Genomic DNA, 23,148 nt, shown 5'->3' on the forward strand with positions numbered 1-23,148 from the left:
CCTCCCTGCCTGGCGCCATGGCCATGAGGGAGCTGGTGGAACCGGAGTGCGGGGGCTCCAACCCCCTCATGAAGCTGGCCGGCCACTTCACCCAGGACAAAGCCTGGCGGCGGGAAGGACTTCAGGGCCCACTGGCCTGGCCCCCTGGGGCTCCCGGAGCTGCAGCCGTGAGTGTTGCCGGTTGCTCCGCTTGCTGAGCTGGGGTTGGATGTGGGGCCTGCCCGCGACTGGGTCAGTCAGCACGGGATAGGGGTGTGCTGGCTGAAGGGGGGCGTGGGGTGAGCAGTATGGGGGGGACTGTTGGTGCAGATAGGTGCAGTGTTGCTTTTTTCTGGGGAAAGAGACCATGGGGTCACCCGATTTGTCCTGCAGGGTTGTGGGGTGAGGGCCTGTTTGTGGAAACTGCTTTTATGGGCACTCAGAGGATGTTGGTGGCTGTGGTGAGCTGTAGGCTTTACTGTCACAGGCCCTAACCCAGAAAGTGGTGGGAGGGGGGTTGGACAATATCACTCAAGGTATTCCTGCTCCTTTGGCTTCCACATAAGCAGGCAGCTAGTGCAAGAAAATGCTGACAGCCTAAGCTCAAGGAAGAGGAAGATGTAGACTAATAGGCTTACAGGGTGTGTGTGGAGAGGAGTATGGGGTCAAAGCTGTTGGGATAATTGCAAACTATTCCCTGTAGGTATCCAAACCACTGGGAGTGGCCACCGAAGATGAGGTAAGAACAGATTGATGCGTCTCCTCAATGCTTTTCTCATCAACACTGCTATTTTTCCCCTTATCTGCTATTAATCTTGCCTTCTGACAAGCCCATTTCTTTCTCTCATGCTCCATGGTTCCACCTGTTCATCTTCTATGCTCTGTTTGTAATCCATCTCTGTCTTTGGCAGCTGGTTGGAGAGTTCCTGCAAGAGCAGAATGCCCCTTTACTGTCCCGTGCACCCCAGACCTTTAAGATGGATGACCTGTTGGCTGAGATGCAAGAGATTGAACAGTCAAGCTTCCGACATGCCCCTCAGCGAGGTGAGGGGAGCTAGAGTAGGTGGAGAGCTGGAAAAGATCTTGGTGTTATGGTTAAGCTTCTAGCAGGGTGGTTCCCATCTATTCAGCACTTGTGAGATTGCATTGTTTCCAGATTTGGGCTTCCCAGTACACTGACATACTGGAACAAGTCCGGTGGAGATCAGTAAGGTGTTCAGGGACTGGAATACATGGTGTAAGAGGAAAGGCTGAGGCAACTGGGTTTGTTCAGCCTGGGGAAGAGGAGTCTTAAGGGGCGGGGGGGTGGGGGGTGGAGTGTCTAGTTGCTGTCTTCAGCAGCCACAGCCAGGATCTTCGCAGTGATACACAGCAAAAGGACGAGGGGCAATGGACACAACTTGCAGAAAGGGGAACTGCCTAGATGTAAGGAAACATTTCTTTTCTTGGAGGGTGGTTCAGAACTGGAACAAGTGCCTAGGGAGGCTGGGGAATTGCCAGCTTTGGACAAGTTCAGAAGTTACCTGATGAATGCCCTGAGCAATCTAATCTCTAGCTTTAGTGTTAACCTGCTGTGAGAACACTAGCAACCTCCAGAGATTCCTTCCAAGTGGAATCTTTTCTGTGATTTTATTCTAGCAAAGAGAAAGGGAAGGATCAGAGATGATGAGGGCTAGCCTGGAATACTTAAATGATGCCTTTGAGTCCTCCAATCCTCACTTCTGTTTTTCTTCCTCTTGTAGCTCCAGGTGTGGCAGCCCTGGCACTGTCTGAAAACTGGACCCAGGAATTCTTGGCTGCAGCAGATAGTGCTGGTGATGTCTCTTCAGATTACAATGAAGCTGACTGGTCACAGGAGTTCATTGCTGAAGTGACAGGTGATGGGTCCCTTTTGGAATTACTGTCAAGATGTTGCCCAGTCACATGCCTGTGTGTAGTGGAGAGTTACTGAACATGAAATTGGAGTAATGCTTTGGGCCCAGCAGTCAGTGTTTACTGTAGCAGCTTTAACGGCAGGGGGGGAAAAAGCTGCTTTGCGATGGCTTAGCCAAATTGTGAACAGTGTGGTGTGGAAGCTTTTATTCAGGTGTAAGGGTCTTTTGTTTTTAGCTTAGGTTACTTGGAGAACTTGGGAGAAGCAGGCTATTCAAACTACTTTTATAAAAATTATGATTCAACTGATGCAAATTCTGGAGATGGTCTGGTACTGCTTCTTGCTTACATACTCTCTAATTCCCTCTCTTATGGCTAAATTTGCCTTTGGTACAAAGGTAAATACTGTTTAGTGTGCTTTGGCCAAATACTTTTTGTCAGTTTCATGGAGGTAGGGGGATGTTGCACCTTGGAAATGTGCAACGTGAATGTTTCTGGCCCAAAGGTTAAGCTTTCTGTTTCAAGCAAGGCAGTAGTTTATCTGAAAAGCCATCCTGCATTGTGTATAGAGCTGGGACTGGAATAGGGTCCTGTTACCATCCATGACCTAATCTGCAAGTTAGGAGTAAGACTTAAATAGATGCTATTCTCTTCTCCAGGGGTGGTCACTGTAGGGAGCCAGGCAGTCCTATTCTTTGACCTTCACTCTTTATACTTCTGGGAATATAAATCAGCATTTACAAAGGTCTTTGAGAAAGTTCTGATGAAAACCTAGTGCTTTGTAGGCTGTGCTTTTGACAGAGACTTGTAATGCATTGCTAATTTTCTTGACCTACTTAGTATCCCACATGGAGCAGATGAATAAGTTGTGAAATTAAAGTAGAAAATCATAAGGTTATTGGCACCACAGTGGCATCTGTATTAATACACAGTCTTGACCCTAAGGCTTGATTTTTAGATCAGAATAAACAAAGTTAGAAGAAACAAGTGTAAACAGTCTTTCTTTGAAGAGGTGTTCTCTGTATGTTCGCTAACTACTGTTAGTGTAAAGTGGAGAGAGCAAAATCTGAAGCTAATCTGAGTGATGGTCTGCCTATCTTGCTCTTCTCCCCATTCTTCCTGATGTCCTATGCAGATCCACTGTCTGTGTCTCCTGCCAAGTGGGCAGAAGAATACCTAGAGCAGTCAGAGGAGAAACTGTGGCTTGGGGAATCGGAAGACCAGTCTTTGGCAGATAAATGGTGAGTCTGTCTTCTCAAGACTAGTTATTGCTGCTAGGCACTTGGGTGGATGAAGTTTGGACAGGTGATAGAAATCTGCTATGGCCGGAATGCTTTTCAGTCATTTAACCTAGATTGACGTTCAACCTAGATTGCCTTTGGTTTCACAGAAAGGAGGAAACAATGCTTGGAGACTGAAGTTTTTAAGAGGTCCTAGCTTTTCTATTTTGTGGGTCGTGTAGGCTAGCTTAATGTCATGCCTAATGCAAAGCTTCTTAAAGTGATTTCAGGAGTGAGTTCAGGAACTCCTGATCAAGCAGAATTTTTTTTTTTTTCCACAACAGATGCTTTTTTAGATTTAAAGATCTCAAGTACTAGACTCTACTAGTTGTAAACTTTCACCACTTTATTCTCCCTATCTGGCAAATCACTTCCAGCCTTTCCTCTGCATATTTCTAGATTCAGCCTTCCAGACATTATTTTCATGTGTTTTTGTGTGGTAGATTAAAGAACAGTCTACTACTATGGATCTTCTCTGTATAGGTACCTGTTGACTACAGTCAAGTTTTTCAATTAAAGAAGCAAAACACAAGCAAGCAATTTGGGGTTCTTAGATCTTTCCCTAAAAGAGATTTTGCATATTTGGATTCTCTTTCCTCCTGGCTCTTGCCTTTTCTGATACCTTTCTGCAAATATGGACATTCCTGAGTTATTGCCTCCAGTTCCAAAGACTTTGCCAAGGCTGCATGTAGTGGTAACGCCTGGAACTGGTCCTATTCTGCTGTAAACCAGACAACATATTGAGTTGTGTGCTTGCTATGAGCCCTCAATCCTCTGCAGAGTTGATGCTTTTCCAAGACACTGTTCCTCTTCCATGAGCACGACCTACTTTCTTTGTTTCTAGATATATGACCTTGTTTTTGGTGGTGCTAAAACTTGCAATGTCTGATAGGATGTGAGCTTGCCAAGGAATCCAGACTGTTCTGCAGAACTGTGCTGTCACTGTAATTGTTTAATTCTGCTACTGTTTGTAGTTAACTTGCACAGTTAACCTAGTAGTAATTTTGGATTTTTACAGATGGATAAAGGTACTGAATCGCTTAGGAGAACCCCAGAGTCTTTGAGGAGGGGTTGTATCCCTCAATACTGTTGTCTGGCCCTTTGTGTAGATCGTTGTTAGTGAAAGAGTTCACTGTTGCCTGGTATCAGACTATCTCTTTCCCTTTTACTGCCTCTGAACGTAGGTATGAGGAATATCAACCTGAGGATGATCTTAAGAAGACTGTTAGTGATTTCCTCTCTAAAGTGGATGATCCAAAACTCAAGAATTCTGAGGTAAGAAATTCCCTGACTGGGGCTGACATATCTAGTGTGAATAAGGGGTGTGGGGAATTAAGAAGGGGGAAGACAGTAAAGGAATAAAGCCTCCTGCTGTCCCGTGTTTCCATTTCTTCCCTGATTCCTAGAAGTTGAACCCTACAATCCACTCTAGATATTATCTGTCTCTACCACATGACTCTGGTGAAGTCCTGTCCTCCCCACCTTTTCGGGCCTTTTGTGCTCACTTTGCAGAGAGAAGTCCTCTTAGTGAAGGAGGGGGGCATGGGCAGAGGGCTTTTGGCAAAGCATCTGCCCAGCTCCACCCTTGTTTCATTTCTCTGCCACAGTTCCTAAAGTTTGTCCGCCAGATCGGAGATGGGAGGGTATCGATCGAAGCTAATCAGGTGACCCACAGAGATCAAGATCAGGCAGAGCAATGGGCAGCTGAGTTTATACAGCAGCAGGTAGGAGCCCCAGCCCTATGTGCTCTGAAGGAGGAAAGCTTTTTGCCACAGTGCACAGTCTGGGAGCGAGGGAGAATGGCAAGTCCAACCCTCAGCAATGGTCCTCTAATGACTAGGCTGTGGGAGGTGAGGGAGGGGCTGTTGGGCTGCTCTTAGCAGAGTCTAGCCAGAAGCTGGTAAGGTATTTGGGCAATGTGAGTTTTCTCATTTCCCATAGCACCTGGGAGGAAGGGGATATCCAAATGAACTCTTTTCCACTTTACAGGCCATCAGTTCTTGCTGATGGGGAGGAGGGGTCATGACAGACCCTCCTGCTGTTTTGGGATGTGCCCTGAGGTTGCCAAATTCTAAAAAGAAAGGTGTGTTTCTGTTTCCAAACTCTCAGGGGGCATCCGATGCCTGGGTGGATCAATTTGCGCGATCTGGGAACATGTCAACTCTTGATACGGAATTTGAGCAGGCAAAGACTGCTGTGGAGGTAAAGCTGACGGAGGAGGAGGGCTGGGGTACCAATTGAGAGCCCATGGTAGGGTTACCTCTCTCCTTTGCATGCTGTGAGGAGGGCTAGAAACATTAAAGAGGGTGTTCTCTGGGGTGTCTATAGAACTCAGTTCATGGTTGAGGTACTCTAGTCACATTCTGTTCTCCCTTCAGTCAGATGTGGATTTCTGGGACAAACTGCAGGCAGAATGGGAGGAGATGGCCAAGAGAGATGCAGAGGCTCACCCTTGGCTCTCTGATTACGAAGACCTCAGCTCCTCATCATATGACAAGGTAATAGAGAACAGGGTCTCTCAGCCCTACACTGTGATGGACTGCCTTGAGGAGACTGGCAGTACGTCTGCCTCACAGGTGAGCTCCACAGACCCCAAATGCTGCTAGGATTCCTTCTCGCACTGATCTTTTGCTGTCACTTGCACCCTCATCCCAGATCAGCTAGGGGTTAAACAAATACTGTTTTCACTTGTTCTTGTCTGCAAATGCTGTCTAGTTCTTGTCCGACACCACATACCACTTAATGCTGGGATTCTTTGCGATGAGCGCAAGTGTTGTCACCCCCCCAAGCTGATAGGACCCACACCAGATGTTTAGTCTCTGTTGCAACTTATTCCAGGTCTGGTTTGGGGGAATTTTTAAGCACAGAGCAGGCAGGAAGAAGAGCCGTTGTTCTCCGATCTGCTACAAACTAGCAGAGAGGATGAGGTGCTGGCTGGTCTGCAGTTTGAGTGTTTCTGATGCAGCAAGACTAGACTGTGCTGTCCTGTAGAGAGTGCTTTTCTCCCTAAGCCTGTCTCATAGCATTAGCCCCTGTCTGTCTTCCCTGCTAGGGGTACCAGTTTGAGGAGGATAATCCCATGAGAGATCACCCAGATGCATTTGAAGAGGGGCGGAAGCGCTTGGAGGAAGGTGACCTCCCCAATGCTGTCTTGCTCTTTGAGGCTGCAGTGCAACAGAAGCCAGATCATATGGAGGTGAGTGAGAGCAGAGATAACAGGCCAGGTGTCCTGCTACTTGGATCCTTCCCTTGTGTGGTGTCAGAGTGTGTGTAGAAAACTCACTTCAGTGTTAGGAGCTGTGCAGGGTGTATGAAAACATAACATTTTTCTGTGGCTCTGGTTATGTAGCTGATGTATGTGAATCCCCAGGAGGGCTGTAGGCAAGGAGGGTTATGACTAAGGTCAGTTACAAAAAGCGCAAAGGCTCTGGCCAGAGCTGTGTAAAACATTTTGGAGCGCACGAGACTATGCGTGGAGCCAAGACAAGGAGTTCTCATCTCTTAAGTTGCTTCTGTGGAAGTCTTTATTGGCTTTGCAAGTTTGGAGATGCTTATGGCAGATGGTAACTGCTTTCAATATCTGTATTAAAGATGAATTCTGAGCAGCTTGTTAGACTAGGGGACCTGATTAGGTCTTCCATCTAGATGCCAGGAGAAGATGTAACCCAAAAGGGTTGAGAGAGATGGCTTGGGTGTCTTCACAGTCTTCATTTGAAGCTGTGGGCCAGAGAATGATTTTTATACTGAAGACAAATTTCCAGCTCCTAATTCAATGAATACTTATTTCCATAAAGCACTTCAGCTTCTGCAGGATGGATTGAGAAATGGAATAGTCTGTGCTCCTTTCTCCAGAGGTAGAGGACGTGGGTATTCTCAGGAGGAAGAACGCAAATGCACCCATGTTGTCCATTTCTGGAGTGCCTGCCTCAAGGACCCAGGGATGCTGAATTCTCAGTGTGTCTGATTCAGGCAAGCCCTGCTAATTATATAAGATTGGAAATACCTAATTTGTTAATCCTGAGGCTTAGGTGAGAGTGACCTCTTGGAACAGAGGTTCTTGGCTTCTGGGAATACAGGCATCTAACTTTCTAGGGTACTGGGAGTAGGTGAAAAGTAAGTAGAGGTTTTGGAGATCTACTTTAGCTTTAAAGTGGTCAAAAGGTGTTGCTAATATTCCTTTAGAATCGGCACTCTTGTAGGCAGTGTGGGCTGCAGGCTGAGCATAATGGAGAGGTAGCTGAAATGTTAGGGGAAGAAATCTTGGGCCAGTTCTGGCTAGCTGTATTGAAAACATTCTACTGTGACTCTGCAGAAAGTACAGGAGAAGTCAAGACTTCACAAATGGTACAGTGATCAAGTAGACTTGAACAATTGCTCTGAAGGAAGCGTCATGGTTGCTTTGGTCCAAATCACAACTTTACCTTGAATCTCAGCTCTTCTGTCTGCAGAACACTATGCAGTTACCACTGGTTAGCTCTTCTTGAGTTGCAGCTAGCTATATGGTGAGGCATTAGAGATTTGAGACAGTAGATTGCCTCTTGCTTGTGGTGGCTTGTGCAGTGTGTCTGGGTCTTTGCTAATGAAACAGTTTCCTTCCTTGAGACAGTGGATACTGCATTTTGTGACACGTTCAAAAAGTGGATACTTCATGCTGACAGTCCTGCCAACTATCTAGTCTATTTTTGATCAAGGGGTGTGGTTACCAACATAAAGTGAACAGGTACTTTGTATTTAGTGCCTTAATTAAATACTCCCTATGTCAGCAGCCTGGAGATGGAAGTGCTTACCTTGGGGGTCTCCTTATTATTAGCACTGCTGCTATGCCATTTGTTCTTAGGAAATAAGAGATCTGCTTTTCCCTCCTTCCTCTGCAGTTTGACCACAGTTAGAAGTTAAAAGTGGAGATTCTGTGACTTAAAAGTGTAAAAACTGCCAACAGTTGCTTTATGATAGATCTCCAGGTAGACATTCACTTCTTTTCACTATAACAACGCCAGTTTTATTGGCCTTGAGGACCTATGTGCCATAAAGTCTATATGTCTTTCGAGTGATACTTAAATCTGTGGCTAATGTGTACACTTGCATATATTTGGTCTCACTCTAAAAATGTGTGGGAAAATATGGTGGGTTTAATCTCTGTGTCTGTAGTTTATTGGCTGATCTTTTTCTCTGGATGTGAAGAAGTCTGACTTTGTGCATTTTTATCTTCTCCAGGCCTGGCAATATCTGGGAACCACCCAAGCAGAGAATGAACAGGAGCTTTTGGCCATCAGTGCTCTCAGACAGTGAGTGTTGCAGAAGAGCTTCTGAGCATGGCTCTTTGTCTAGTGCATAGTGCCACAAGGACCATATGGCTAGCACGGTGTGCTCTGTCTTGACTGTGTTACCTCCTGTATCTGGGTGTCTCCCAGGCTGATTTACTACTGTATTCACTTTTCTTTCTTTAACCTGCAGGTGCTTGGAACTGCAGCCTGGGAATCTCACAGCACTTATGGCTTTAGCAGTCAGCTTCACCAACGAGTCCTTGCAGAAGCAGGCATGTGAGACCCTGCGGGACTGGTTACGCCATAAACCGGACTATGCCCACCTGCTGGAGAAGGAACCGGAGGAGAGCGTCTCGGGGACAAATCTGGGGCCTTCCAAGCGTGTCCTAGGTTCCCTGCTGTCTGAGTGAGTTAGGGTTACAAATTTCAGCCTTCAGCTGAAAGGCTTCTTGGAGGGTTGGGACTGGTCCAGGCAGGAGCAGAGGGAGCAACCCAAGGCAAGCTCTCTCCACAGTATACAATATCCTTTTCTGTGCTGTTCCAGCTCGCTGTTCGTGGAGGTGAAAGAGCTGTTCTTAGCAGCCGTGCGCAGCAACCCCTCAACTGTGGATCCTGATGTTCAGTGTGGCCTGGGTGTCCTTTTCAACCTTAGTGGCGAGTACGAGAAGGCTGTGGATTGCTTCAGTGCCGCACTCGGTGTGCGCCCCAATGTAAGAAAGGGCAGACTCTGGATGCTAGAGGTTCCTGGAGGTTTACGGGTGAAGGTTTGGGTGGAGGTGCTGCTTGTATGAGAGTTCCTTTTTTGAAGTGGAGGAATAAGGCGGACACATGGGGAAGGGAGGGTTGGCTTGGAACTTAAAAAGATCCAGTTTATCTCAGCCCTTTCTCTCTGCTGCCTCCTTCAGGACCATCTTCTATGGAACAAGCTCGGTGCCACCCTGGCCAATGGGAATCGGAGTGAGGAAGCTGTGGCCGCATATCGTCGGGCGCTGGAGCTCCAGCCAGGATACATCCGCTCTCGCTACAACTTGGGCATCAGTTGCATCAACTTAGGCGCCCACCGGTGAGCATAGGATGGGCAGATCTGTGACCCATGAGTGTGCATGTGTTTGTGGGAGAGAGACTGCGACAGGTTACTAGGGCAGTGCCACGCTGCCTGCAGCCTTCCCTTGGCATAGGAGAGCAGAGCGAATGTGTGGACTCTGCCCTGAGAACAACGTGTGATGCAGTTGCAGTAGGGGCCATCTGGACTTCAGTTTCTGTTAGAGGGAAAAGGGGGATCTCTGATGGTTCTGGAGCGGGGCAGGATCTGGTGAAGAGGAGGAAACTGGTTTGGAGGAGAAGTACTTCAGAAGCAAATGGGGGAGGGAGTATGAGATGTACCGTCTTCTCCAGTAAGCGTGTGTATGTTCTCATGTTGACAGTGAGGCTGTGGAGCACTTCTTAGAGGCTTTGCACATGCAGCAGAAGAGCCGAGGTCCGCGGGGGCAGCAAGGCGCTATGTCTGACAACATCTGGAGCACCCTCCGCATGGCCCTCTCCATGCTGGGGCAGAGTGACCTGTATGGGGCAGCTGATGCCCATGATCTTCCCACACTGCTTCAGGCATTTGGCCTCCAGCAGTGACTCTGGGATGGTCTCCCCTGCGAGTGCAGGGTTGGCCCAGCCCAGCAGTGACCTTCCTTAGAGAGAAAATGTTCACTAGGGTTCACACATCTTTGCTCTGGTAGGGCAGATCATTGGCAACTGTTTTTTCAAGGACCTCCCGCTGAAGCATGCAACTTCCCCTACCTGTCTGTTGTGGCCTGAGCATCTCTGAGTGGTTCATGTTATCACCTCCATGACTGACTGACACTCTGCTGGTAGGCAGATGATCAAAGTGGGGAAGACAGCAACATCCAGCCCTCTTGCCAGAGAGCATTTGCAGAACGCCCAGCTTGGCTACGAGACCTTACAATAGCCACTCTGCAGAGACTACCTGCTGGAGGTGTCTCAAGTGCAGGTTGCTTTGGTGGGGTGGGATTGCCATTTGGTGAAAGGATGAAAAATTCTGGGTTTTGAGCATGCTTCCCCCATGTATGTGCTTGCATGTGTGTGTATGTGGGTTGCTAGGGAAAACTGGGGGCAGCAGTTCCCTTTTCTGGGTACTGATAACTTCATGGTACAGCCAGATGCTAGTTTCTGTGTCTCTTCATGAACGTTTCAGGAGCAGAGTATTGTACTTACGCTAGGGACACAGGTGGAGGCCCTTAGCCTGTCGGGGTGAGAGTAGATCCCAGAGTTCAGACTTGAGGGAATGTGATAGGAATAAAAGTCTAAAACGTAACCTCCCCTCCCAGAATATGGTGGGGAAAGGGTCAAGTCTTAATTTTCACTTGATCATCTGTCATTGTTTTTCTTTGTGCAGAAGTTCCCCATCTTGTGTGTAACTGAATCTTGTTAATTATAAATATCTGTATATGATTCTATTGGGGAAAATGTTTTTTAATTGTAAAGTATTTTGTATAATAAAGGGGGGAGAATTAAAATTGCCAAAATGACATCTTTCTCTGTGCCTCTGTTGAAGCTGCTTGCAGTAGGTAGTATAGATCTCGGGGGGTATAAGCCCACTGGTTTTCAAAAGATAGATCAGAGTCTCTCAGTTTCTGTCTCCTCTTTTGACCCAGGTTTTGTTTTATTGATCACTCATATGCAAATGAAGCTTCAAGGACCTCATTTTGCTGTAGCCTCAGGCTTCAGTTCTGTGAGCCAGCAGAAGAGCTTCCCTGTGCCAAAAGCGCTCTCTTTTTCCTTGGTTAGGTTTAGGGGTCAGTGAAGCAGTCTTTTTCATTTTCTTGCCATCTGCAGTGAGGGAAGTTGCGTTACATTTTATCACCTCTTTGAGGAACCTGACTGCTGCAGTAAGCAAGACGGGGGGCTTAGGCAGGGAGCACTTCCCCTTCCTCTTCCACCAGATACATGTTTCTTCATACCTCTACCTCACAGGCTTGTTTTTCTCTCACTACTGTAACAATCAGGAGCAGAAAGTGTGTGCAGAGAATAGTTCTTGCTGTATGTTTTCTGAGCTCTAGCTTGTGTCTTCCATCCAGCCCTGTGGCACTGAAACCTACATGCACTGTTCTGAAATTGCTGTAATGCATGCAAAACAATTTGCTGCTTGTGCTGTCTAAAAAGAAGGGAAACACTGCTGCTGCGTCCTGCTCACACACACTGCTCCTGGTCAGAGATGTGCCTTTTGGCTTTTACTGATTTCACTCCTTATGTCAGATTCTTCTTTGCTCGGCAAAAGAAAACATTAGTGCCTATGCTGTTCCTCAGCTGCTGTCCAGGTGTTCTCCCTTCCCCAGTTCTCTGCTGTCCCTCTCACCACCGATTTCCTTTGCCTCTTTGCTGCACCACATTCCTCTCTGTTCACACTCCCATTGTCACTGCTTGGCCTTCCCTTTTTCTCATCCTCAGGTGCCATTAATGCTTCTCCTCTCCTTGGCTTCCTGGTTGTCTCAATTTCCCTTGCCATTTGGCTTACCTCTTGACTTCGTGCTTGGTGTCCTTCCCTGTCACACATCCCCTCCTGTCCCTGCAGCTAGAGTGGGCTGTCACCATTTGTTCTCTTTCCCTGTAAATGCTTCTCACTTTCTTCCCTCCCACCTTAAATCATCTCACAGCATCTGTGCTACCTTTGCTGAGGCCAGATCTTCACCTAGACACTAGTCCCTATTTAGTCTCCCAGGGCTGAGTGAAGACTGAGCTGCCTCTGTCCAGACCATGTCTAACCTTGTGCTGTTAAGAATTGTCTTTGGAAATGGAGTGTTGGTGCAGGGAACAGCAGCTGGCTGATCGAATCTGCATTCTGGTTCCAGTTCACACCTTTTGCCTGCCCTCTGCAACACTATCTCTGGCCACCTCTGAACCAGGCTCGCACCGGGGCTCCGTAAGTATCTTGATCCTAGTTTGCATTTCCAGCCACATCCACATCTTCTGTTACCAAGCCCTGTTGTACAGCAGGGGTGGGTAGCAGGTACTGAGCATTTTAGATTCACAGAAAGGCAAGGCACTGAGGGATGTTTGGAGGTCCCTAATCCGACCCCCTGCTCACAACAGGCCTGACTTGAATGCTAGATCAGGTAGCTGAGGGTCTTATAAATGACTGTGCTCTGCAATTTTTGTACTTTCTGTACTTTTTCCTCTTGTACTTTCCCCAGCGTACAGAACAGTGGCAAGGCCTATCACCACTAGGTGATTGTGAACATTGTGCATGTGAGGGATCCCAGCAGGCCCTTCTTTGTTGTTTACCAAATCCATGGGCATCACAGGACACAAACTAGATCTTTCATAGGGCACTGGGCGTGTGGTCAAAGGGGATGGTTCAGTACACCCACACGTCTTGCTATGTTTCTGCTGTATTTCTTCCTTCAGTGTTTTATTTATTTGCTGCTTAAGGCCCCAAGAAGTCTTAGAATCTCTTGTCTCTTGGTCTTGGCCTTACTCAACACCCAGCTGGGAGGTACCAGCAAATGAAAATTTGTGCTTTGAGATATCCTTATACCTCTAGCCACAGTGCTCCTCTTGTCACAGCTTCTGTACTTGTCAAGAAGGTGGGTGTGCTGCCGTTTTATACTCTTTTACCACTGCAGTTTCCTCACCTTGAGCTGCTGAGCCTCATTATGATCCTGGGTTTTCCTGAGTTACAACCCCCTGATCTCTTGTCTTGGGTCCCAGGCTCCTACCTCTTTTGCCTGTGTGTGCTGAAGTCTTTCCAGTCTGGAAGGGGCTCAGACCAATCCTTCTCTAGAGGAATGCTCTAGGGGTGGTGACCTGAAATGGGTTTTCATGGGAAAAGTGTAAGGGCAAGCATACAGTGGGTACTCTCATATTCTCTAGGAATCTGCTGCTTTGAAGACTGCCTGACCCAGAAGTTGCATCAGTATGTTTGTTTAATAGCCTTTGGTGGATTTATTCTCTGCCTATGTCTCACTGATTTTTAAACCAGGTGGTGCTTTTGGTCTCTACAACGTCTTGTGGATGCACAGAAGAACTGTGTTTAGATATGCAAAGTATTTTCTTTTGCTTTAAGCCTGCTACCTCTTCCTTTGTGGTCTCCTACTTCTGGTACTGTAAGACATAGCAAATAATATGGTTCTAGTACAGTCCACGTCTCCCCAGGGGGGAGCCCTTTCCCTACCTCTGTACCCCACGCTTCTGTATCTTTTCTACTTTTCCTGTGTTATTGCCAGTATTTCCTTCATGCCCTAGCCTGCCTGGGCCCTGACCACAAACATCATGCCTCTTTCTCCTCCTCTGAGTCAGTCCCTGAGGCTCACAAATCTTTTCCTACCTCTGTACCCCACGCTTCTGTATCTTTTCTACTTTTCCTGTGTTATTGCCAGTATTTCCTTCATGCCCTAGCCTGCCTCGGGGCCCTGACCACAAACATCATGCCTCTTTCTCCTCCTCTGAGTCAGTCCCTGAGGCTCAGAAATCTTTTGGCAGGCAAGTCTGCTACTGAGGAAGGACTGAAAGCAGCACAGCAGCTCTCCCACCTGCAGCGGCAAAGCAGCAACAGGAACAGGCCAGCAAGACAGACCACTTTGCCAGAGCGGACTCTGGCAGCTTCTCCATATGGTAGTCCCTTGTTCACGTAGGCATGCGTTTCCTTGCTCCCGCAAAAGATCAGAAGAGAAACCTTTCGCCGGTCACTGTTATGCTTAGTATGGCAAAGCATTGTCTGGTATTTTCTGATGCTTTTGGGTGCCTGATTTGAGACATGTGAAACCTTAAAACTCCGTAGCTGCCCATGACTTTAGGAAGAGTTGTAGGTACAGAGATCCCCTGAAAATCTGGTGCCAGATGGGTAGGGTTTTTTTGAAACTTTTCAATTTCTCTGTTGCATTTCTTAAGCAGAAGTGACACCTAGTGTTGAGTCGAGGGCAGGTCAATGTCTGTCACTCGTGCTTGGACCAGGCCACTAAAGGGTTTAGGAGCACAACCTGCTAATAAAATGAGAGGAACAAAATGCTGGATGCATTTTCTGAACGTGTGACTTTCGTGAGTTGGAGAGGCTTTCCCAGCCAAATGTGGTGCTGTGAAGCTAAGACCTTTTAGAGCTCCGTGATGCCTTTTTTTTTTTTCTTCTTCCCCCTGGTGCCAAGCATCTAATTAGTCTGGGCCTTTGTGTTTGCAGAGTCCAGCTTAGCAACCATGCCATGGAAACCCATTTGCACATTTATTAAACATGGGGGCAGAAAGCAACCCAGTTGGGTTTCTGACTTTTTGAGCTAAAACAATCCACGTCTCCCCAGGGGGGAGCCCTTTCCCTACCTCTGTACCCCACGCTTCTGTATCTTTTCTACTTTTCCTGTGTTATTGCCAGTATTTCCTTCATGCCCTAGCCTGCCTCGGGGCCCTGACCACAAACATCATGCCTCTTTCTCCTCCTCTGAGTCAGTCCCTGAGGCTCAGAAGACAGGCTTCATAGACAGTCTGTTGCCTTTTCCTTTATCTGGGAAGGGGAGGCTTTGGGAAGGAAATAATAGTTAGAAAAGCTCTTCCCTTTCCTTTCTGGCTTCTGTGTCTTGTCAAGCGGGACTTATAAGGCTTTTGTCAGTCTGTATTTGCTGTGCCTCTCTTTCCAGCACATCTTTTGTGGAACTGACTCCCAGTGCTGTGAGTGGATATGCAGCACTCATATCCCTGTTGTAGTCTTTGCTGAAAAAGTAGTGGTGTTCAGTCCATTTTACTGACCCCTGGCAATTGGGGAGTGCAGCGAAAACAGTGGCAAACAAAGAGAGAAAAGGAAAAAAGGGGAGTGTGTGAGATACATGCTAGGCAAAATAGGAGGCATCTTTTTTCCCCTCAAGGGTTTGGCAGTGAATGCATTTATTGGTGGGTGGGCTGTTCACAGCTTGGGGTTCTGTGGTCGAGTTGCGTGTTCCTATGTTGCATTTTTGGGGGCTTGTTTTGTTTGAGAAACAGAAGTCAGAGCCAAAAGTGAGAAAGAGACTTCGGCTTTGTGATGAATTACTTGACCAGCCCTAACAACTGCTAAGAGAGTAAAAACCACAAAAAACCCGCCTCCAACCACAAAACCCCCTCCAAAACAAAGAAACCAGTGTCCTGCTGCCTTGAGTCCACAACTACCAGGCAAAATAGCAATCAGAAACTGGGGAGATGCAGTTCATGTGTGATTTTATTTTTTTTTAACCCCCTTATTTTAAAGTAAAAAGAGATGAGTAATAATTGAGATACAAACTAAGGTATCCACTGTGGTGGAGAAGGGTGGGAACACAAGAAGATCTGGAGGGGGAAGGAGTTTGTTGTTAATTTGATTTTTCTACCATTTTACCTTTTCCAGCACTGTGAAGTGGGTGCATATGTGACATCCGCAGCTTTAAGTGAAATTGTTTTATCACTCTGCAATCTAGTGGAAAATAGACCCTGGCAGTGCAATGATGATGAAGCCAACCACAGAGGAAATAAAAGTAAATAAATACATGAGTCTTGATGTATTTGGAAATGATTCTATGGGAGAACAAAAAAATAAGCTTGCTATTAAACCTTGTCAAAAAAAAAAAAAAGAAAACCAGTTTTATGAAAAAGATAAAAATATTTTAGTAATTTTTGCTCCAAATCAGAATGTCTTAATTTGTTCAAGTGTTTTTTGCATAATGTATTTCTGCACATTTTCAAAGACTCTGCATGTTCATCATTTGTCTTGCCCGTTCTTTTGCTTTTTGTCTGCTGAGGGCAATAGAGGAAGAGGGGTTTATCTTCTTTGAGTTTTCTTCTTTGTCTTTTAACTTTTGTCGCACGCTTTCTTTTCCAGATTTTGAGATACTGCTATTTCTGCAGGAGGGGGGTGGGTGGGAAGTTTGGGAAACATAATTTCCCCTAAGAAAAAAAAAAACCCACCCAAGCCATAAATACTTCCAGTCTCAAAGTCCTAGCCCTACCCTGTGGTATTCTGCTTTCTTCAGTGGTGTACTTCCTTGTGCATAAAGCACCATATAAATGAGATAAGCGACACTGAAATCCATTTAGTTTTCAATCCCAATAACACTAGGAAAGATGGTCATTAGAACCAGGAGCCATTTCTTTCTCTGAGCTTGGGAGTGTTTATACAGAGATCCTTTTCCAAGCTTTCGTGTCAACACATCCCATCGTATATCACCTTTCCATTTTCCTCGGTGCCATGAAAAGTCCCACTGCCGGCTTTGGTGCTCTGCAGAGAGGATGTGGGGGACTTAGGAGTTCACGGTTGCCTGCATCATTCTGTGACGCAGTTGAGATACACTCAGACTCTTTGTGTTGCCTTCATGGCTCATACACTTGTCCAAACAGCTTTTCTGAGTCTGCAGGTGCTGAGAAAGATGGGAATGTTTCGTTTGTGATGAATTATGTCATTATATATATGTAAAAAAAATTTTTTTTTTTCAGAAACACAACTAAATAATTTCATGAGTAAAATATACTGGCAAGCTAAGAAGAATGAATGTTGTTCAATGGCAGCATAAATCCATCCTATTCTAGGCTGTGTTAGTCCCTCTTCCAAACATTCCTCCCATTGGTGTGCTCCTCCCTTCTCCTACCAGATGGTGGACACTATGGTTCAGGAGTGGAACAGGGCCTTCTCCTTTCCAGCAGCACTGAGCTGTAGGGTGAGCTCACTGCAACACACGGAACCATGCCGTAAAGGTGCGATTTAGCCGTACAGCAAAGCTGATTTCACATCTAGCCGCTGCTAGAAAGTGAGGTCCTGCTTCTCTCCTCCAAACCCGAGAATGCAAATTTCAATTGCTCTGCTTCCAGCCTCTGCAGAGCAGCAAAAGAATGAACCATGTGGGAAAAAAACCCATGTATTTTTGTGCTAGCTTAGTTCTGTGATCTGGCACGCCATGAGCTCAGCCAAGCACCAGTGAAAGAGATGCAGCAGGAGGATTTGGCTGGAGCTAGTGTACAGGCTGCCTGTTTTGGCAGGGGTGAACTCTCTCCCTGCCTAGCTCCCCATCTTCTCCAGTAATATCCTACCTGACAGAGCAGGGGTCCCTGAAGCATCCTACAGTGGGGCACGTTATAACAGCGACCTTGAAAGGAGCCCTGCTGGTCAAATGTTGCCCCTTGAGGTCATTATGTTTAATGACAGCCTAGAGCAAGCATCTGCTCTGTATCTGTAAGCACAACCACATATTTTCTTTCTTGGGAGTTCTGGTGTATGAAAAACTGGCTCATAGCCCCTGCCTCCTTGGTTCCTCTCAGAGGATTGCGCACAGTGCCCGGCCAGTCTGCCCATATCAAAGGTATATTTGAGATCTACCACTACTGAGCTTGTGGGTATTTGATTTGCTTGCTCCAATAACCACTAAATCTCCTCTGAGTCCTTGTTGCGAGCTTTCTCACGTCTGGTGGTAAGGGAGGGAGCACTTTCCTCCGAGGGTGGTTCAGCACCCGGAGCGGCTGGGCAATTTCCAGCCTTGGAGATGTTCAGGAGTCACCTGGGCAAGGCGCTGAGCTGCCCCAGGTAGGTTTAGATTCAGCCCGGCTATGAGGAGGGGGGGTTGGACTCAAGACCTCCAGAGGTCCCTTCCCACCTATACCTTTCTGTGAAGCTAAACAGTCGCTCATTTGCTTTCACTGGCCGTGCAGCTTGTTCGTTTTTTTACACAGTTGTTATCATTCATCAGACTGTTGCTTGATTTCAAAATTTGGAGATGGTGAAGGCAAAATAAGCCTTTAAAGGAAGTCTCTTCCTTTTACTGCTGTGGGTATTTGCAGGATCTAGATTGCTCTTGAACTGACGAAGATCCCATTGTTTCCTCCCACTGTGGTACAGCTTGCCAGCACGCTAGCCAATTAACGAGTCTGAAAGTATATTACAGAGTAAACCTGCAACATGAAAATAAGCAAAAATATTGTTACTGCAGCTCTGCCAGAGCCTCCTTGCCCTGCTTTACCAGCTCTGCATCCCTGTGGCTGCTCAAATGGCTATGCAGGTGAGAAGGGGGAAAGTGAAAAAAAAGCTACTTAAATGCCACCTCTGTCACCTGGATATCTCGCATAGAAACCCTTTGGAAAACTAATGTTGTGTATTAGATTTGTCTCCCAGGTAAGCAAAAATGTAAACTGCAGCAAGCAAAAAAATTCTACAGCATGTCACAAAATACTTGGGTGTGTTTTTATTACTGTGATTCAGCTGACTTCTGGTGAATAAAGACAAACAAGAATCAAAGCTCTAAGGTTTATCAAGAGACTTTTGAACCAGAGCAATGAGATGGCTGGCTGTAGGAAGATCAAAACCGAAATAAAATAGTTGATGATTTTTGATCCCTGAGGGTGATACTGGCCACCCAGTTGGTGATTGGGTGATATCTGTTGAATGGGGTGTTTCGCAAGACTTCTGTGCGAGCTATAAATGTAGGCAAGTGAGCCGCCTTTTGCAGACAGCAGCACGGGACTGGAGGAAGTGCCATCAGCTGTCCCCATCTGAGAAGCTGACATCAAGGTGAGATGCACACTTTTTACATGAAAACTTTCAATGTCTTCTTGGGCAGCTACCATGAAATGCAGTTGAAGAGAAGAGGTTTAAGTGTTGGGATGAGAGCTGCAACATATATGTGAGGATCTGATGTCTGTATTTGCAGAAACTTAACACGTCTTTTAGGTGATGAGAAGACAGCTGCAGGATGAACATACCTTGCAGAGGGTGAAGACAGCCATTGCTACAAAATTCGAAGGGGTGAAAGTGAGAATATTTTACAAATTAATCTCGGGCATAGGATCTTTATGTTGTGTCAGCAAAATTAACTGGCTTGTTATTATTGTTACTTTTTCTACAGGCAGAAGGTCATTGTACTCAATCAATCAATAAATTAAAGTTTGATTAACCACAGCCTCCATAAATTCAATTATAACTGTGAAAAAATGCTTAAATGTTTTTAATCACATAGTGAGATTTTTTTTTTTTTAAAGTGAGATTTAAGTGAGATTTTTTTTTTAAATGTTGATTATGTTGCTCAGGTCTTGCAATTTTAGTCTGACTTTTAATCTTACTTGGTCAGATCTTCTCCCATCCCTTCCCAGAATCAACTAGAGTAACTGCTTCTTTCCCTCATATATATTTCCCCTGAAATCTAAAACTTTGCTTCGATGACTGCTATGTGATTTAGAAAGGGAGCTGTTATCTTAATTGGCCACTCATTTCCATTCCTGCAGCTGTTACTAATAAATATGGTTCTTTATCTGATTCTAGACGACTTTGTGTGGAATTAGATATGAGTATTTGTAACAGTGCTACAAAAAGACATTTACAACTTGAAATTTAGTCTGACTCAAAGAGCTAATGCTTTGAACTTGATTGCTTCTCAGCTTATGTCAAGAACAGGAATCTCTTGATTTCAATAGAATTTCATATAAAAAGAGAAATAAGGTATTTCAGTGAGTGTAAAGGTACAGTTCTGGCCTTAACAGAATAGATATTTTTCCTATCTACGGTACAAAATGCACTTTCATTTAGAAATTAATTGAATGTCTCACTACTTCTTTACTTGTAATATTATGTGGATCATGAAATCTAGTCCAAACAACGAATGCCAATTTCTAAAATAATTCTCAAATGCAGTGTCAATTATCAACTGAAAGATGTATCATCAGTTATATATTTTATCTCATTATTATTTAGGATATACCAATAAGATGTTAAACTAAATGCGCAAATGTCCCTCGCACATATATATAAACCAACATACACAACTAAATAAAACTGGACAGTTTTGGTGTACATATCTCATTTTACTTTTTTCTTCCAAATTAAAATTTCTATGTCATGCCTTCACTCTTTTCTAGCTGCTGCTATGTTTATCCTCTGCTAAAAATGTTTTGCTTTTCCTTTTTTCCTTTTTTTTCACCCTCTCCAGCATCTTGTGTCTGGTGCGAAAAGGCTTCTTACAAGCATTGCTTATTTTCTGTTTTCCTTTTCTGCAGGCTGTCATCCAGCTCCTACAGCAAGAAATCTGAACTACAGAAGTCCTACTGAGATGGGAAAAATCATCATTTATGAGCATGCCAACTTCCAGGGTTACTGCAGGGAATTCACCAGTGACATTGCCAATCTAAAAGATGTAGATTGGAATGATTGTGTCTCCTCAGTGAAAGTAATTGGCCAGCCTTGGGTGGCTTATGAGCACCTCAACTATACAGGCCAGTTACTGGTATTTGAGGAGGGAGACCATGGCTTTGTTGGTGAGCAGATGAATGACAAGATCACTTCTCTGCAGGTGATCACTGAAAATCTGCACAATCCCCAGATCACTCTCTATGAACATGCCCAATATCAAGGGAGGAGCAAGGTGGTACATGCAGCAACCAATCTGGCTAGGGGACATGACAATGACATCATATCTTCTCACAAAGTTCAGAGAGGTGCCTGGCTGTTGTGTGAACACAGCGATGGAAGTGGTTTTCGTTACATTGCACGAGAACATGAACACCTTCCAAATTACAATGCAATCAATTTCAATGACAAGCTTTCGTTTCTGCGTCCCCTTCTCCCCGGCAAGAGCTGTGGCTGTTAGACTGCAAATCCTGCAACGCTGAGAGAAGATGCAGCCCCAGCAAGAAATCTGAGACCTAGATCTCTGTCTGTGCTTGTATTGCTTTCTTCCCCCGTGTCACAGAAACAGTGAATGGGAGAGCTCTCTTTCATGCTGCACTGCAGAGCTGTATTTCTTGATCCTGCCTTGCGCTGTTCTCCCTCCCCATAATTCCCACGAATGCAAGAACTATTGTATTTGGTCAAATGAAAGAAACTCAAAGATAAGAGACATGCCAGGGGTGTGTAACCTGTTGCACCTGCAGCTGGCATTCCGATGTCCTGTACTATGTAATGTAAAGCATTGCATGTTGCTTCTGTTGCTAGATGCATAAACAAAATGTGACCATATAACCAGCATCACTTACTTTGTAATTTGTTTTACAATGCTCTTGCTTTACCACGGCCTCTGCCGTTTTTTGTATTCCATTTTGTATTGCTGCCATTAAAGAAGCTATTGAAAGCAACAATGGGTCTATTTTATGTATTGTTTGTGGTTTAATATAGATAAATATTGCCCTTTCATGATGAGATATCTCTATGTATTTAGAGAACGGTTTACGCAGTCACTTGTGAACATTTTTCATGGATCTCTCCTGAAAGGTTTTATCTCCTTCTGTTCTCACTTGTCAGTAACATTGCATTCAGGCTTAACTCAACCAGACTTAAAGTCTTGGTGAGCATGCCGAGACTTGACTTAAGTCACCTGGAGACTTGACTTAATTATCACAAGATTGATTGTATCTCAAGGCATTCATCACACTAATGATATAGTCTTCCACTGCCCTCAATTATGTAATGAAACAGAAAGTTTTGATAAATTTGAATTGATTGATTGATCACAATAGGAAAACCTGTCTGATTTTTTAAAAGCTTTTTTATCTTGATATGAGATGAGGTATCATTTTGAAATCACAGTGTTCCAATCAGAATGGGAAAATCCCTTTCTTCTAAAGTTACCTTCATTGTAATTTTACATTCTAATGGCGTTTTACCATTGTGACAATCTCGAGAGTCACCACGTGGTGTGGTCTACCATAGGCCAGACTTAAATGCTAGATCAGGTAGCTCAGGGCCCTCCAACACACCAAGCAGTGCCAGGGGTTATCACTGCTACAAGCATGTGAGGAATTCCAGCAGGCCCTTCTTCGTCCTTCACCAATTCCATGGGCATCACAGGACACAAACTAGATCTTTCATAGGGCAAAGAGGCAAACGGAGGATGAAGATGCAAGCTGCAAGAAGCGGCAAGCTACAGGAGAAGGGTTGCTGAAGCACCTGTAGTTCAGATGCAAGCCCCAGTGCAGCCTGGAGAATGACCTACTGTTGAGCGTTCCTGCAGGATTGTGACTCCGTATGTTTACTCTTTGCCTCCAAAGCTACATTAAAAGCTACATGACAGAGTCAACTTCAAAATAATTGCATTTTGGAATATGAACTATGCAAGGCCTTCTTGCAGATGTGGGATCACTAGCTATTTCAAGAACTGTTTTGCCATGTGCAAGTTTACCTAGAGAGCACACAGTTGCAGTTCTGCGTTATCGCTGTCTAACAGCAGCTGCACTCTCCGAGCCGTGTATTATGACAGCTGTCACGCAGCTCCGCATTGCGATGTTTATCTAGCTCTGTGCTGGGTTCCTGTTTGCCATGATTTTCTTGTATTTATAGCTAAAAATAAAGCCCAGAACATGCTGCGCTATCACCTGCTGGGCTTTGTTCCCATTTTGAAACAAGCACTGCAGACTGTGCCGACGTATCAGCCACTTGTGTTCCTCTGCTAGGCTCATGTGGGCAGATGCAATGGTGATAGCTCAGGCTCCATGTGTTTTGGGACACTTCTTACTGCTTTGCAGCCAATTTCAGGTTTCATTGCTCTAGTCACCAAAGATCTTCTGTTAATGGGATTTCAAAATTCAATTCAAAGAACATGGAGCATTCTCCTTACTCTAGGCCAAAATAACTTGGTAACACTGAGCACTCTCCAGATAAAGCCAGCTGTGTCCAAAGAAAGGAGATGATAGTGTATTGGGAGGGGGAAAGCAAGCACTGGTATGTTCAAATGTGGACTGTAGCAATGGTATCAGTGGGTATGCAGTATACGGTGTTTTCAGAATTCTCAATAAGGTAAATTAGACTGCGCAGAGCTCCGTATTGTCACCATTAGACTTCTTCC

At 45.4% G+C, this 23,148-nt stretch overlaps 1 protein-coding gene and 1 long non-coding RNA gene across 4 annotated transcripts; both read left to right on the forward strand.

Annotated features, from left to right (window-relative positions):
- Positions 1 to 6: 6 nt before the first annotated feature.
- PEX5 (peroxisomal biogenesis factor 5) lies at positions 7 to 15,896 on the forward strand. Of its 3 annotated transcripts, none has more exons than XM_009287137.1 (15): positions 7 to 167; positions 683 to 718; positions 891 to 1,023; positions 1,722 to 1,856; positions 2,987 to 3,092; positions 4,316 to 4,406; positions 4,739 to 4,855; positions 5,241 to 5,333; positions 5,510 to 5,629; positions 6,184 to 6,327; positions 8,346 to 8,416; positions 8,586 to 8,801; positions 8,940 to 9,105; positions 9,301 to 9,458; positions 15,747 to 15,896. In XM_009287137.1, the coding sequence occupies exons 1-15, from the start codon at positions 18 to 20 to the stop codon at positions 15,769 to 15,771; spliced, it is 1,761 nt and encodes a 586-aa protein (XP_009285412.1). In that variant the 5' UTR covers positions 7 to 17; the 3' UTR covers positions 15,772 to 15,896. The 3 variants fall into 3 exon arrangements, with proteins under 3 accessions (XP_009285412.1, XP_009285410.1, XP_009285411.1); XM_009287135.1 differs by lacking the exon at positions 15,747 to 15,896 and adding an exon at positions 9,820 to 10,937; XM_009287136.2 differs by lacking the exons at positions 4,739 to 4,855; positions 15,747 to 15,896 and adding an exon at positions 9,820 to 10,933.
- Positions 15,897 to 18,392: 2,496 nt separating this feature from the next.
- Positions 18,393 to 20,425, forward strand: LOC109279704. Its single transcript, XR_002086300.1, has 2 exons — positions 18,393 to 18,890; positions 20,369 to 20,425. It is a non-coding gene; the product is annotated as an uncharacterized LOC109279704 (long non-coding RNA).
- The last annotated feature ends 2,723 nt before the right edge of the window (positions 20,426 to 23,148 follow it).

Source organism: Aptenodytes forsteri, unplaced genomic scaffold (assembly GCF_000699145.1).
Source record: "Aptenodytes forsteri isolate BGI_AS27 unplaced genomic scaffold, ASM69914v1 Scaffold216, whole genome shotgun sequence".
Lineage (NCBI taxonomy): Eukaryota > Metazoa > Chordata > Aves > Sphenisciformes > Spheniscidae > Aptenodytes > Aptenodytes forsteri.

Coding starts and splice junctions, on each gene's coding strand:
- PEX5 (XM_009287135.1), top strand. CDS start 18: ATGGCCATGAGGGAGCTGGTGGAACCGGAGTGCGGGGGCTCCAACCCC. Junction 719..890: donor GAGTGGCCACCGAAGATGAG/GTAAGAACAGAT, acceptor TGTCTTTGGCAG/CTGGTTGGAGAGTTCCTGCA. Junction 4,856..5,240: donor CTGAGTTTATACAGCAGCAG/GTAGGAGCCCCA, acceptor CCAAACTCTCAG/GGGGCATCCGATGCCTGGGT.